This window comes from Cucumis melo, chromosome 7 (genome assembly GCF_025177605.1).
Source record: "Cucumis melo cultivar AY chromosome 7, USDA_Cmelo_AY_1.0, whole genome shotgun sequence".
NCBI lineage: Eukaryota > Viridiplantae > Streptophyta > Magnoliopsida > Cucurbitales > Cucurbitaceae > Cucumis > Cucumis melo.
Window position 1 is genome coordinate 1,523,699 of NC_066863.1, and position 16,861 is coordinate 1,540,559.

A 16,861-nucleotide genomic window follows, 5' to 3' on the forward strand; every position below is an offset into this window, starting at 1 on the left:
AAATATAATCGAAACATAAATGATTTGGAAGCATTAAAACTTTAGTAATGGATTTGGAATAATCTCCATTCCTTTAGGCATATCATTCGTTAAATGAAAAAAAAAATGCATCTCAAATATATAAGCTAAGCTTAGCTAAGCCAGGCTGTTTCAATTTCCATTTTTCTGACACACGTTGCTTCCACCACAATTAAGCATATGCTTTGGCTTCCCCTACATTTAATTAATTAATCAAATTTCCCTAATGTTTCATAATTATTCAATTGCCAAATTGAACAATAAAAACAAATTGTTGTTACGTTTTGACAATTAAATGGGTAAATGTGAAGGGACGGTTTCCGCTTTCCCCCACGTGCGAATATGAGACGCAACGTCTATTTACTAAACTACCCCCCTCCCCTTCCCGTCCTCACTCCCTTCTTCACTATGGTTGGGTGATAAACTGACCTGGCTGTCAGATTATCAAAGATGAAGCAATAAATGAGAGGTTATTATTAGATGGGGAAATATTTGTGAAAGAAAATAGTTGAAGGGCATTTAAGAAAAAAGAATTCTGGAAATAAAGAGTTCATTCTATAAAACTTAAAATTTCAAACTAATCCTTGAGAATATAAAAAATTAGAAAAACTCCACCCCAAAAGAGTTGAAAATTACTTTCTTTTATTTTTATTTACCTTGTCTATTTTGCGTTGCCTCTACCGACCATCTCCTTGTACTTGAGAATGGATTCCAGCCTTTGCAACTTCAACTGTTGCTTGAATTTGTTGATGAAGTCATCGGCTCTGGCGTCCACTTCGTCCTCTATTTCTGTTATTTTCTCTCTTCCTTCTTTCACCGTCGCCGGACGGCGGCTCTCCACGATGTCATCCGCTTCGAAATGCGAGAATGTAGATTTTGAACTCGCTGATTTCTTCATTTTCTTTGATAATTTCGTCGGAAACTCACCGGCAGTCGGCATAGTGTCGGATTTCGTCCTGTTGAAGTGATCTCCATGGAGTTTACTGAAAACCTCATCCATTGTCGGTTCCTGATCTCCATCCGTTTGCTCATCCTCCATCCGTTTCGATTCGTCGTCCTTCCGACGGATCTGAACCTCAGAAACAGTTGGAGGTGGAGATTGGAAAGACTCCTCCGCTTTATTATGACCATAGAAGTTAAACTTGATCCGCTGAAGCATAGAAGGAGATCTAACCAGTTGCGGATGTTCGAAATTAGAATAATGAGCATCTCCTCCAGCCGGTTTCTCGACGTGAGTTACTGGCGGTGGAGATTGGAATGATTCCTCCGGTTTGTAGCCCGAGAAACTAAACTTAAGCCGCTGAAGCACAGAAGGAGATCTAACCAGTTGCGGATGTTGATAATTTGCGGAATGAGTGTCGATTTCATGCGCTTTCTCGAAGGTAGTCGCAGAGGGCGGAGATTGAAAAGATTCTTCCGGTTTGTAGCTTGGGAAGCTAAACTTAAAGCGTTGAAGCATAGAAGGAGACCGAGCAAGTTGGGGATGTTCATAATTAGCATAATGAGCGTCGATTCCAGGCGGTTTCTCGAACACAGTAGCCGGTTCTTCAGATCTATAAGCGTAAGGATTCATGGATTTCAACCTCTGAAGCACAGAAGGAGATCTGTGGAGATAGTGAGGGTAGTCGGGGTCGGAAGGATGGCGTTGATTAGGTCTTTGAGAACCGCCTAAGTTGGAAGCAATAGCAATGGTGCCGATCACGAGGTTGAGAACGACGAAGAGAACGGTGGGAGTGAACCAGCTGTTGAGGGAAGTCCATATGGAGAGAGTGGAAGAAACGGATTCGGCGAACATGGCGTAGTTAGGGCAGAGAGATGGGAAGAAGGAGATTTGTTGTTGGAAGAAGAAGAAGAAGAAGAAGAAGAAAGAAGAGGGAAAAAGGGCATTATGAGAAATGGGTTTTTGGGTATTAATTATTAATGGGTTTGGATATTTTTGGTAGTCGCTTTTAAAAATAAAAAAAAAAAAAGAAAAAAGAAAATGGATTATTGGTGCACGAATTTTTATATTGGGAGGTGAGGAGGGTTACGTGTTTGATTGTTATTGGTCTGTGAGAAACGGACAAAAGAGAAAGAAGTAATGGTGTAGGGTTTTTATTTATATTTTATTTTGGTAAACGTGAGGTCGTAATTGGGATTTAGTAAAGTGGAGTGATGGGGACAAGGCATCGACTGCGGCCAATGACTACAAAACGATGCGTTATCTTTCATCGTCATCGCCATTATCTGTTTTTAACTCCTAATTAATTACATACTTTCTTTTAATTACCAATATTCATAAAATTGTCCCTTTTAAGTTTTTCATCTTCATCTCCATTTATACTAAAAGCATCCTTTTCTAAATAAAGTTAGATTAAAAACTTATTTTTCATCTATCTATATATATATATATATATATTTTTTTTTTTAATTTTTATTAATAATAAAATTCAAAATTTTATTAAATTTTGTAAATATAAAGTCGTCGAGATATTTGAATTAGTAGGGGGGGGGGGGGGGGGGGGATTTGTAAGAGGTATGTGGATAATTTAATAGAGATGGGAGAAATTTAGTTCTGTGGGGTCTAATGGGATCTTGTTTGGGTATGGTTGGATAATGGAATTTTAGATGCCATTTTCCTATTTAGCCCTTCCCAATCTAAACAAACTCATCTCGTTTTTTCCATTTGGATACCATCTTTTCCTCTTTTGCCCTTCCATAAATATATATATGTGTGTGTGTGTCATAATAATTTTTTGTTATTTATTGATTTGTATCTAATAATATAGACACTAATAGAAGTTTATCAGAAAATTATTGTCTAAATTTATTATTGATAGAATATAAAATTTTACTATATCTCATAAATATTTTAAACTCTTTTGTCATTTACTATAATTATATATTTAAAAATGGAAAATATGTCGATTTATGTTTGGGTTTGTGGTGATTGTTGGCACATTAATGCCAAATAATTCAAATCTTGGACACCTACAAAGTTGACTTTAGATCACTATATAGAATAATAAACTAAGACAAAAAAAAAAAAAAAATGCAACTTCTTTTTACTATATGAACATATTAAAAATTGGAAATGTGTAAGATGATAAGGGTAATGAATATTCTAATTTTAAAGTACATTGCCTTGTGAAGTGCCGACATCTAATATATATTTTTAATTTCACATGTCACACTCTTACCCATCACTGTAACATGCTTTAACTTATATCTTACCCTTCCAAACTATATAATAAAATGAAATTAATTATAATAGAGATCATTTACGTAATTAGTTCTGCCAATATATTCTATTTTAAAATTATACATCATAAGATCTGTTGTCAAATGATGTGGTTGACAATAATTATTATAATTCGTAAAAGATTAGAAGCAGTGTTGATATAATTGCACACTATTTGTATAGATTAGAAAGAAAATGCCAAATATTATATGTTTCTATATTATATCATAGGTTTTTCTATATCAATTTTATCGTTGATATACTTTCTACGATTTTTATCATATACTTTGTTAGACACTTGTAGTTATATTTAATTACTATAACTTGTAAATAGTTTGACTTATATTTTTATATTTAAAAAGTTTGTATCGATAATTTATAAATAAAAGAAAAGTATTATGTTAATATTATTTACGTGAAATTTTTTAATCTTAATTTACTTTTTTTTTTTTTGAAAAAAATTATTATGAATAGAAAAATAAATAAATAAACAAACTATCTAAAAAAAATGAAAAACATTTTATACTATTCATGAATTTATTAATGATTATTGGTGTTTTGCCCCCTACTTTTGGGTATTGAGAAAAGGGTCCAAAACAAGCATGCCGAAATTTACTCAAATTGCTCCCTAGTCCCTAAGGACCTAAACGAAATAACAATAGTCTTCTAGCCCACTGTTTTGGTATTATAATTACTATCTTAATTTAAATATTCTGTGTTGTGTTTTCTTCCTAAATTAGTATTCATGTTATTTCATTCTCAACTATCTTCGATTTATCTTAGCTTAAATCATACTTCAAACTATTTAAATTATGTATAGAAATTGGAAGTTGGTGATCACGAGAGCAAAGGAAGTTATTGGAGGTTGTAAAATTACGACCCAAAGGGGATGGAGATGTAAGTTTGGTTGAAGCCAAAGCGTTATTGCAAGACTTATGTGTGTGATTGAGTGAGAGTAGTTCCACGACAACTTTTTCATTGGAGTCGAGAGTACTTTGAGGAGTTTGGAGGTTTGCTTATAAACTTCTAAACGGGAAGTTGGATGTTTTATTTGACTAATTAACAATGTGATATTTTAGAGAATATATTAATTCATTATGTTTGAGACATTATCGTTGATATAGGACTACGTTCTAATCATCTCGAGAGGTAATATGAGTGTTCGATCTAATATGAGTTCTTCCACTCTTTATGCTTATTCTCGAAGTTTGAGAGAGATTAATTAATGATAATGTTACCAAAAAAAAAAAAATCAAAGATTATAAAATTTCAAACCGACTTACTATTCTTGAACTAAAAGAATTGTTTTTCTTCGTTTCGTACCCAAATTAAAGTTTAGATTTTTTCTTGAAAATATATATATATAAAAATTGTTTTTGTTAGCTTCATACACAAATTAAAGTTTTTGCTTTTTTCTTAAAAATATGATTCTTAGTGCTCATTAATGAAGATTGTACTTTTTAAGAATTAAATTGAAATTCATTCCAAGAAACATAAATGAATAAATTTCATCCCACTAGATCTGACCTAGTGTGGATGTTAGTGAAATTATTGTTCCCTGCCTGTTGGAGTATGTGACATATTTATGAGTATTCAAAAGGAGACTCGAAGTGTAGCTCTCGTAATCCTATCTCAACTGATACATGGAGCCGATATGTATTGATTAGTATCAATAGATTTTAGGTTCATATTCTCCCTCCAATTTGTACTGAAAAAATTTATGTCGTATGTACTGCTAAAAAAAACAAAGACGATGAAAATTTGCAAAAAATCATTTTTAAAATACGATAACAAAGATTGATTCTATAAACATTTATACGAATATTAAACTTGGACCCTCGATCTTATACGAAAATTAAAATTAGGCTGTAATTACATATAAGTATTAACTTTTGAAAATTATATATACTTTAATACTTGACCACAATTTTTTATGGGAGAGAAAATATCCAAGCCCTAAGAGATATTTATGTTTCTCTTGATTAGGCCCATTAGGCCCATTCATGACCCAGGCCCATATCTCAACAGGGACTACCTTTTATTTATTTATGTGATATTTCAATTATTATTGTTACATATACGAAAACAATAATCATCTTACTTAGTTTTATATATATATAAAAAAGGGAAAAATCTATCTCATAAATATTTACATATTTTTAATTATTTTTGTAGAAATTAAATTAAGAACGTAACACGGGTAAATTACTATTTAATACGACGAATGACGGTCTAATTTTATTTAAAATGTGGAAGGCTCATTTTGTTAATGTCGTGATCTCGTAAAGGCCGTATGGTATTGCTATCGTTTCCTTTTTACTCTTCTTCTCCTCCACACATCGTTCTCTCAGTGCTTTTTAATTTCTTCCTTTTGTATTATATGCGTCTTCTTCTCGACACGACGAATCCACACGAGTAGCTACTATGCAACCAACTCAAGTGAAGGGAGAGAGGGATATAGAGTGTGAGAGACGAGATTGAGTTAGTAAGAGTAGTGATTTGTGAGTGAGAACAAAGAAGAGAGAGAGAGAAAGAAAGAGCGAGAGCGAGACTGTGATTATTTTCTACTTGCTCGTAAACATTTAGCAAATGGTCATTTGATAGTTTTTGTCCAATTTTCGAGTCATCAATCCAGGGAACTATTTAAATACTCACTATGATTTAAAATAAAAAAAACGTTTATCTTATTAAAATAAAAATAGATGTACATACCCGAAAAATATATTTCGAAGACATGTTTGGATCGGAGTGAATATCAAATGCTTCTAATTCGATATATCAAAATTGGATTTAAAAATATAAAAATATGAAGTATAGATGTTCATCAAAAACATGTTTCAGTCGTGTTTGGGAGCAATTCTCAAACGCTTCAAGTTCAATATATATATATGAAATAAATGTTTCGTATGACATTTCGTTAAACATAATAATATATCTTATACTCATAGACAAAAAAAATATTATATCATCGATATATTTCTAATTAAATTTTATTGATACATCGTACTTGAAAGAAAAAACTCGATTCTTTTTCTAAGCTCTCTTTCGCACCGAACAAAATAAAATCATCCAAACCGTATTGTATTAGTCTTTTCGAATAATTTTCGCCACAACTACCCATCATAAACACAAACAAATAGATGTTTGACAAAAGGGTGGTTCATCAAAATCTGTCCAAAAAAGAAACACATAGAAATTAATTAAAAGAGAGAAAGTTAAAAAGGTAAGACACCAAGGCTAAGATTGTCATGTAGTATAATTCCAAATAAAATCCAAGTTGCTACACAAAATCCAACCTTCATTCTTTCTATGTATACACAAAATAATATTACATATATACAACTATATATATATATATATCTTTTGTTGCTTTTTGATCCCTTCTTTTTCAATGACAACCATTAATTCTATATAATTTTCCTCTTTAATTATCACAATATGTGATTCTTATTTCCCCATACGTAGCATCCTTCTCCTTCATATAAATTCAACATTCCATCAATTCCTATACTTAATTAACCTTGATTCTAATTCTATATATATCGTGGAAATACGAGTGATTTTTGACCAAATATCGATGAACTAGGCATGTATAAAAACGATAATGTTGAGAGAAAAACAATAAGATCGAAGCTAAGCTTTAAATAGTATCTTAGGATCAAAGGGCATGTGCCAAATCGATGAGTTGGGTGATTGTCTTGATTTAGTTTCGGGAGAAAATAAGTTTTGTGTCCGCTTGTAATAAACTTTTAATTAGTTTATTACATTTTCTTTCTCTATTTGACTTGAACGTATAAGGCGTTGTTAAATAATATGTGAGGTAGTCTTTTGATATTTTTTGTGTGAGATCCCGATCAATTAACATGATACCTCTTTGGATTTATTATTATTGTGCACGTGGTAATTGTATAGTTGAACCTAACGAAATAAGCCATAAAAATATACTAACATAAACTTCTAACATCTCGATATGAAATCTCAATTTCGTTCTTTTACCTAATATCTGATTGGGGTTAATAAGCTTTGAAACCTTCTTAGATAATTTAAAATTTTTAATCTCAAAATCAATTGACAACAAAAAGATCAATCTAATCTATATATATTATTAAGATCACACAACTGCGAGATTTTCTTGATTTTTCTTAAACTCAAGTGCGTGTGACGGCGAACATTATCACATTTAGCGTAGAAGTCTCCCCATTTAAATTTACCGTTATTGTAAGATGATCGATGTCAAATTCTTTTTTTTTGTATGAATTTTGACATCAACATACATATAAATAACTCATTATTTTCTTTCTTTCTTTCTTTCTTTTCCTTGTTGCACATTCCAATGTATTGAAACACTTGTATATTTACATAAGAAGAAGTAGGGTTGTTCTACAAATACACCAATATATATATATATATATATGTCTGATAAAGTAATCATTGCTTTTGCCCAACTCTCTCATGTGATCACCTTATAAGAGCCAGCTTGGTTCGACGTTGCCTTTTCTAAACAAAAACATTTTGTTTTCTTCTAGTCATTTCTTTTCCATCTTTATGAGTAAAAATAATGATATATATATATATATACATAAAGAAACTCTAATCTCTGAGAAAGGAGAGGGGATGTTTTTGTTGGCTGTGTTTTTTGTGGGGACAAAGACTAAAAGAAAAGAAAGATGTCAGCACTCTGTCCATTGCGTTGTCGTAGCTAAATTTATTGTCTTTTGGCTACAATTAAGAGCTAGGGCTAAGGCTGAGATGATGCATGCATTCCCATATCTATCCACACACCATAGTAGTTTTCATTTCCTCTTGTATTGTATTTGTATGTACCCAATCTCATATACTTTTTAAAGACCTTTCATGTCTGTCATCTAATCATATATATTTCTTATAACTCTAAATAATTCTTCAATCCAAACTTTTCTACATACTTGATTGGATTAGATATACAAATTAAAACTTATAGTTTGTGTAACGTCATGAATTTAACACAGAAATATGAATAAACGAAGATAACATTCAAATAAGAGAGATCCAATGACATAAAAGTATGATTAAGAAAATCTTAAAAAAATTCAACGATTCTTAAGTAATTAAGCAAGCTTAGCTTAGAGCAATCTTACGTTGATTGATCACTCGAAAATTGTCCAGTATGACAAATTAAAGCATGATGAAATGACTTGTACGTGTTGATTTGTGGAGACATTCTCAACCTTCAGAAACTTTTAAAGGTGAAAATGCTAGAGTTTGTCGGTTGCCTAATTCGAATTGTAGGCATATGAAACATTACCATTTACCACATATATTTTATGTCATTTACATATATGTTTTCATATAGTTTTTTACAAGTAGGTACTGTGTCTTTATTTTGTGAACTTGGATATGATTAACCTCAGAAGCGATTTGGTAAGGGTTAAATGAAATTATTTGAAATGGGATATCATGAGTGCAGAAAGGAAGTTATATATATATATATATATATATATATATATATATATATATATATATATATATATATATATATATATAGAGAGAGAGAGAGAGAGAGAGAGAGAGAGAGAGAGAGAGAGAGAGAGAGATGTATATATTAAAATTATAAGATGGAGAGAGTGAAGATGATGATTGTGCAGATAGAGTTGTGGAATAGCATATTTGGGGGTCGAATTGTAGTATTCCATAACACCTTTTAGGTTGTCCTTTCATGGGGGAAAGGCCTTTAAACCAAAGATTACTCACGTGAAGCACTTCTCTCACCAACTCTACCCTTTTCATTTTCTATTTTTATTTAGTAAAATATCTACCCATTTGAGTAATAACAACCCTAATACAATGGATATAAAATCATAACCTTCACTCCATCACATTTCTTTAAAGAAAACATGATTGAGAATATAACTGTGTAAGCGAGTCTTCGACTTTATTCCGATTACAATAATTGATATTTTTGATTATCATTATCACGAAGTATAATAATGACTATTAATAACTGTAGTAAACAATTTAACACGTCTTAAATATCTCTTAGAAATTTGACATAGCATTCCAACCCTCTCGTAACTTAGGGGTGTAAATAGATTTTTTTCGTTGGCCTTTAAGGAAAATACTTAGATTCGTGATCTTAAACTACACTTGTATTTGTGTATCTCATATGATTTTTTCTAAATTGATTTTTTTCGTATAAGATTAGAGTATGGTGCATAAAGATAGGACGGACATATGATGAAATTATTTTTATTTTAAATTAAAATTTGTGTTCTTTTTATAGGGTCTCCCCATCAAGCCCTTTTGTTTCGTTTCATTACCCTATCACCAAGTGCCCACTTTTCTGGACACAAATAATCAAACTTCCATTGCTCTCTTTTCTAGATCTCTCTTAGCTTTCTTCTTCCCATGAATAACCCTCTCTATCCATCATCATCTTCCTTTGTGGAAAAACAAAAACAAGAAGAACAAGAAGATCCCAACCTTAAACTCTATATTTTCTCTTCTTCTTCTTCATCTAATACATCTTCACAACTTGCTTTTTCCACTTGCTTTAGTACTAATACTCCCACTACTACTACTACTCAACATCATCATCATCAAACAGTAAATCTTCATCTTCACCATCATCTTCTCCAACAATCTCACCACCAACTTCTTCTTCACCATCACCAGGCAATTATTACTTCCCACAAACTTCCCTCTCTTGATCAATTAATATTTGATTTCTTTTTTGTTAAATTCCCACACAAAACCATTATAATTTCATCACTTTATAAGTCGAATTTTATTGTGTTCTAATACCCATATTCAGGAATTACTCTTATATATATATTATATGTTTATTCTTTATTCAATTTATAATATAGTTATCATGAGGTTTTGATTGTTTTGATATATGATATGTGTGTTCTTTTTATGGTGTGTTTATAAATAGGATGAAAAATTCAGTGGTGGATCAAGGGAAGAAGAGAGTGAAGTGATATTATCATCATCTAGCATGAAGGAGGGGTGTGAATCAAGATTATTAGAGAAACAAGTAGAGGAGGATGATGATAATGATCACCATCAAATTATGATGAAGAAACAAGATGATCATAGTGGATCAACAAAATATTGGATGTCTTCAAAGATGAGATTGATGCAAAAGATGATGATAAACACAAACCATAATTATAAGACGAAAGTCATTATCAATGGTACTGATCATGGTGGTGCAAATAATTCAGATCATCATCAAAAAGCTACAAGAAATTACAACAGTAATAATGAAGGAAACGGTGGAAAATGGGAAACGATGACGGGCAAATCATCATCATCATCAATATCTTGTAATTCTTCAAATATTGGATCAGTACAAAACAATGGTGTTAGGGTTTGCAGTGACTGTAACACTACAACCACTCCTCTTTGGCGCAGTGGTCCTCAAGGCCCTAAGGTCATACCCCTCTTCTCTCTGACAAATTTATTTACTTTATTTTTTGCCTTGCATGTACGTACTGATCTCCAACAAAAAAAAAATCCTTTTTGTATATTTTGCATTACAAGTTGACCCATTTCTCTGTTTTTTTTACCATAATCCAGAATTTTCCTTCCAAAGGTCAGTCCTTTCGGTGAAAACACTTTAGGTGGTGAATATTTAAAATAATAATGGTATAGGATATATGGTAAAAGTTACTGCTTTTTCTATATTCATATACAATCATATGTTACTTATTTGAAGTACTTATGCATCATTTGGTGTGGTAGGTTCAGATTTTCATTCTAATTAGCTACGTTGTCTAACATGTGTCTTGGAAAAGTCGATTTCTTTTTTAATAACATATGTTATCAACAAGTCTTTTTAAGATTGTTTCTTTAGACTAAATATTCGTTTCTGTTTTATAAGCTTTTATACGCTTCTATTTTAAAATTCATTTATCTTATGGAGATCTCGTTACGTCTCCTTTATTTTTAATGTGGAGTTCATCAATCAAAATGGATCGGATGTGTTTGTTCTTCTCTTCATGTATTTCTATAATGACATGATATATATATTATTGTTACGTCAAATTTCTTAATCTTTCAAGAGATGGGTCTTTCTTTGTTTTTAGGCGATTATGTGATTGTAGTTTTAGTTTCTTTTTGGTGCAGTCGCTATGTAATGCTTGTGGGATTCGGCAAAGGAAAGCAAGGCGAGCGATGGCGGATTTAGCTGCAAACAGCAGTAGGGGGTTGGTTGCTGAAACGACGGAGGCAGCGGCGTCGGGGAAGAAAGAGAAGCACAAGGAGAAGAAATCGAGGTTGAGCTGTGAAGGAGATAACAATAATGGTGGGAATAATAATGTTGGTGATCATGCGAAGATCAACGACAAGTACTGCAATAAAAATACTGATGATCATATATCAAATAACAATAATTTGAAGTCTAAAAGTGAAATAGGGATGATGAATAATGAGGTTTCATTTGATACTACTCATAATTTCACATTACGTTTGAGCAAAACTACTTCTACTACTACTACTACTAGTGGCCCTTCGGCTTTTGGGAAAGTGTTTCCAAGAGATGAGGAAGAAGCTGCCATTCTTTTGATGGAACTTTCTTGTGGCCTTCTTCACACTTGTTGAGACACATCTTTTTTTTTTTCTTTTTTTCTCTTTTTTGCTTGAGAAATAAAATTCAATGATTGAATCTTTAATTGCGAGAAAGCAATAATTTGGTCAATGTTTAAGTCATGCATGCTCAAATTTACATGCATGTTTCTAACTTTTGTTTATTTGTTTTATGATAGTGTTATGTTATAATAATTGTGTAGATTATTAAATATAATTAAAGATTGTGACGTCTTCCATGATATATTATTTCAAAATTATACAATGTTTAAATGTTCTTTTTATGAACAATGTTTTGAGTGTTTTTAATTATAACAACTTGATCGATCAATTAGATTTTGTATTTTATTATTCTTTGAATTTGAGTTATAATTAGTATAATAATGATTAAATAATGGCCCAAATTTGAATTGAGCTCGTGGGTTTTTGTTTTTACAAAGAAATGTTTCATCTATATGAAGAAGAAAAAAAGAGAAAAAGACATGCTCGTCCAGTTCTATATATATATATATATTTTTGTGCTCAATTTGGGAATAATTTTTATAGATTTAAATTTTCTAAATCGAAAGAGAGTAGGGTATGTAAATAAATTGATTTTTTTCACAAGTAACTTTTTTTTTTATATATATATATATATATATATATATATATCACACCATTTTCAAATATATATAAAAAAAAGCTAAGATATATCAATTTTTTTTGGGATAATTGCAAATGTACCAATTATATTCAAAATAATTAAGTATATAGTAAACATTTTAAAAAAATTGCAAATATAACAAAATCTTTCAAAATCTATCAATGATAGGATTTTATCACTCATAGACTTTGCTATATTTGCAATTTTTTTAAATTTTACTACATACTTAATAATTATTCTAAAAATTGCTACCTATTATAATTACTCAATTATTTTTTTGCATTTTATTAAAAAAAGAAAAAGTAAATGTGGATTTATATTTTTTTAATAAATTTCTTTTTATTTGGAAAAAGAAAACAATTAAAAAGGTCAAAATTGACTTTCAATAATTTATTTATGATGCATTTTAGAAAAATTTAAAAGAGTAGAAAAAACCAAATTTAAAATTAATACTAAAAAATGTAAACTGAAAAGAATCGACCAATGGGCGGAGGCAGTCAGTTGGGGGGAATCGGCTGCTTAATGCAATGGTCGAATCTTGTACGCATTTGAGGTATGATTCGTCCTTGTCCTCACTTTTAGTCATTGCGTGCTTATAGTTCTTGAATCGGATTCAGTACCAAAGCAGAGTCGACCGGCTTCTTTCGACGCGCTTGTATTCTCCTCTGCCTTGAAAAAATCTAACCAATGTTGATGCCTCCCGCTGAATTGGGGATGAAGAGGCCTGAAGTGTGGTGTATGAATGGCTATGGAGGTTTTTGATCAATTCGTGGTGCGAACCTTACTTTCTTTAATGATGAAGTCAATTAAGGAAAACCCATCACGACTTCTTGTCGCTCTGAACAGCACCGATGGATTTCTAAGTTGATTTGTGAATGCTGATTTTGGGTTCTGTTTAGATCATTAGCTGCTTAGATTTATGGCGGGTAATGAAAGGATTTTAGTTTTGTCACAGTATAATTCTAAGTTAATTAATGGCATGTAATTGGCCAGACAACCCTTTTGACCATGTTTGAAGTTATTTGGTGATTCCATTTGCAAAACTTTGATTCAACCCCAGAAATGTTAAACAACAAACTTGTTGATCTCCAGATTTATCGATTTATTTTGTATATGAAAGAACAGGCAAGTTTTATTCCTTGTTGAATTACAACTTTGACGAGAAGTTCCGAAGAATCTACTTTGTTCAACGCTTTCCCCTTGCTGATACATCGATATTTCTTTTTAAGTTGATCAACTTTCTATTTGGTTCATTCAATTCCCTAAAAATGAGAGAGCTATACCGTTGAATTCTCTTTTATGCTTGCGCTACCTCTCCCCTTTCATTGGAAAAGTCCAATAAACGAAGAAATAGAGCAGATTTAGCCTTAGACTTCATACTTTCTTTACTTTAATATGGTTGATACTCTGCTGAAAGGGATTTAAACAGCGAAAAGCTCTGAATTCACTCAGTTAGATTTTTTATTACGAACTACGTAGTTTCGTTTAATCCATTTCAGTACACTTGTATCTGTCATTTAGATGAAATAACTTGTTCGCATGTCTTAGCCATTTGGAATATTGAAGTTTAGAGTTTTCTGTTATTTGTTTGTATTGACATTGACTTTTCATAGAAGGTCCCATTTGAACTGCTCAGCTGATGCTATAAAATGTTGCAGGCCAGACGGGACCATCACTACAATTTGTTGGACTATTTCCGCTGGTACTACTTTGTTTTAAATGAAATTCTCCTCAAAATTCCTTTCAAATGGAATATCAATATGAAGAATAAAAGCAAGACCAATGTATTTTATACATCTTTGCCTCTGGTGGTACAAATTGCTCTGCTATCAGATAGGCATCTGAATACTCGGATATGATATGTGGGTATTCTTCTTTATCTTATCCTGTTAGTGGGTGATATTCTGCTGTTATACTGCCTATTTGTTGTTTTTCTGTCTCGTAAATGTCTTTTAATTCATAATAGTTCCCACAGCTGCTTAGATAATGTATAGATGGGATCGTCTGAGGTTCACTGAGGCATCAAAGATTGTAATTCTAAATACAAAGTACTAACAATATTTAGTGGGTCACGATTTTTATTTTCTTAATAGTTTTTGTGATCTTCCTCCTGGTCCTTACTCTTTTGTTTCCTTCGTATGGCTTTTAAGGTCAGAGGCATTTAGAGGCATTACTTATACCAAACCGATCCCTTAAAGAGCTTTTCCTCTAGTCGAGAGAAACGCGAATGTTTATACTTGTGATTGTGGTGAGGCAACAACATCTATGGAACTTTCCTCTTCCAGCATATTTTGAGCTCCTATATCCAGTGCCCTTGTAGTTATAGCATTTTTTCTTTTTCACTTTGCTCAATTTTAAAAAACTCTTCCATGAAATCAATGAATGACATAACTTTCAAACTTCTGACTTCTTAATCATTTTCCGTTCCTCAATTTAAAAAAGTCTTACACGAAACAATTGAATGACGTAAATTTCAACATTCTGGCTTCATAGCCTTTTTCCCTTTACTTTAAAAATCTTCCACGAAATGATCGAAGGATATAACTCTAAAAACTCTGGCTGTATGCTATTTCATACCAAAATTTCAGCTTGAATACTGCTGTGGCGCCAAACATTTAATTGGACCACAGGTTTCTCGCACCAATTTATGTGTTGCCATTTCTAGGCACTCTTCTCGTTGGTATCCATTGGAAAATTAAATTAAAGAGTCATCCATTGCAAGAGGAACAACTCTCCTTCTCTCTCTCTCTCCGCCCCCCCGCCCCCCGTTCAAATTTGCTTTTATTGCTTATCGTTTCAAGTACATTCTGCATCGTTGACAGTTTACTCGGACAGGTTCAGGTGCTTCGTTTTCATACGAGAAGTTATCAATTGCTCCAATTCAGAAAGGAGAAGGTGGCTGATCCACGTCTATTCATGATGGTAAATTTGACCCAATTGCAGGGTGTTTTGGAAGAAACCATATCTTTGGACTGGCGAAAATCAACAGCTTGTCCAACTTCGTGGCTATAAAATCCCAAGTTTTGGTTGGTTGCCTACTTGCTTGCTATGGCTTTTCTTTTAATATTTAAACTATAAACTATTGGAATTAGAAACATGGGTTCTGTTCACATTTATACCTTTCATTGAAATCTTATCAATGGTGTGGGCTTAATCAAACCACAACTCGTTCAAACATTCCAATATTATTAGTTTCATGTTGGCTTAGGACACATTATACTACACGAAATCAGGAATGGTTGGCTATGCTTAAATATTGAGATTTGGTTTACCTACTTTTACTGACAATTTAGCTTCATCTGCAATGATTTAAATCTCATTACATGTTCATGATTTTCCAGGCCCAACATCAGCACAGCTGGCCATCCCTACCGTATACGACTCTCATAATTGTTCATGAGACTGATGTTTAACATCTTACTTGAATTCTCTTAATTATTGAGCATTAATTATTGACTAATTAAGTCATATTTAGGAATGCACATGAATCTTTGTAATACCACATTAATTTGGAAATCATGTATATGTCCTATTAATTTGTATTCATTCTTAGTAATATTTGTGGTAGTGGCAACTTCAACGTGGTAAGTTGTATTGTAACCATTCTCCTCTTATCCGAAGATATATCTTTTGTCTCTCTTAATTTGTAGTATTTTTGGCTTATATTCTAAACTTTGCAAATTATTTTTGTCCTTCATTACCCATTTAATTAGATTAAGAGATCAGACATTGACTACTTCTTTCTTTCTTTCTTTCTTTCTTTCTTTCTTTTCTAGACCTAGCTTTGTTACATAATTTAGGAAAAACATCCTTTTCATCCACATTTCTAGTCCGATTCAGTTTCAATTGAGTCCGTATGTTTCAAGAGGTTACCATTTAAGTTTATTTTAATTTCTCCCTATAATTCAATATTTATACTTTTAATTTTTGTTTTTTATTAATTATGTATTTTTTTGACTCTATGTTAATGTCTATTAATTAATTTAAAAGAATTACAATTAATTAAAATCTATCATTTTATTACTATTAAAACTAAAGTTAAAAATTTACTTTAAATTTATTAAACCACAAATTCATCAAAAAAAATTTGTTGTCATTAAAGGCAAATTTAATTATATATCACTAACAAAAGTTTCTTTAATTACACTAACTTCAAATACTAAAACTCGATATTTAGTAAAAATTAATTGGATAAATCTTCATAACTATATGCTAAGATGTTACGAGATTCAATCTTGAATGATACGTTTTATAATCTAAATTAAAACCAACCTTAAAACAAAAGTATAACGTTTTGAAAATCTAACAAAAACTAAACATTTGACAAAATATTTACATTTCATATAAAAAAATCTAATGCAATAAATTTTATCTTTAGGTGATTTTGTACAATAGTTTAAATATTTCGTTAA

General features: G+C 31.5%; 2 protein-coding genes and 1 long non-coding RNA gene across 9 annotated transcripts; 2 read left to right on the forward strand and 1 right to left on the reverse strand.

The window, feature by feature from the left end:
- On the reverse strand, window positions 1–1,929 carry LOC103493663 (pathogen-associated molecular patterns-induced protein A70). 2 transcript variants are annotated; one of them, XM_008454507.3, is made up of 2 exons: window positions 675–1,929; window positions 1–451 (listed from the first exon to the last, which is right to left on the reverse strand). In XM_008454507.3, exon 1 carries the CDS (start codon window positions 1,811–1,813, stop codon window positions 680–682), a length of 1,134 nt encoding a protein of 377 aa, XP_008452729.2. In that variant the 5' UTR covers window positions 1,814–1,929; the 3' UTR covers window positions 1–451; window positions 675–679. The 2 variants fall into 2 exon arrangements, with proteins under 2 accessions (XP_008452729.2, XP_008452727.2); XM_008454505.3 differs by having other exon boundaries at window positions 1–213; window positions 675–1,924.
- A 7,584-nt stretch (window positions 1,930–9,513) lies between these two features.
- LOC103493657 (GATA transcription factor 21-like) lies at window positions 9,514–11,892 on the forward strand. The gene is made up of 3 exons (XM_008454497.3): window positions 9,514–9,889; window positions 10,152–10,652; window positions 11,348–11,892. Exons 1-3 carry the CDS (start codon window positions 9,623–9,625, stop codon window positions 11,819–11,821), a joined length of 1,242 nt encoding a protein of 413 aa, XP_008452719.1. The 5' UTR covers window positions 9,514–9,622; the 3' UTR covers window positions 11,822–11,892.
- Window positions 11,893–12,877: 985 nt separating this feature from the next.
- Window positions 12,878–16,092, forward strand: LOC103493656 (uncharacterized). 6 transcript variants are annotated; one of them, XR_007822579.1, is made up of 5 exons: window positions 12,885–13,002; window positions 14,108–14,497; window positions 14,600–14,697; window positions 15,285–15,475; window positions 15,791–16,092. It is a non-coding gene; the product is annotated as an uncharacterized LOC103493656 (long non-coding RNA). The 6 variants fall into 6 exon arrangements; XR_007822576.1 differs by having other exon boundaries at window positions 12,878–13,002; window positions 14,108–14,697; XR_007822578.1 differs by having other exon boundaries at window positions 12,878–13,002; window positions 14,600–15,475.
- Window positions 16,093–16,861: the final 769 nt, after the last annotated feature.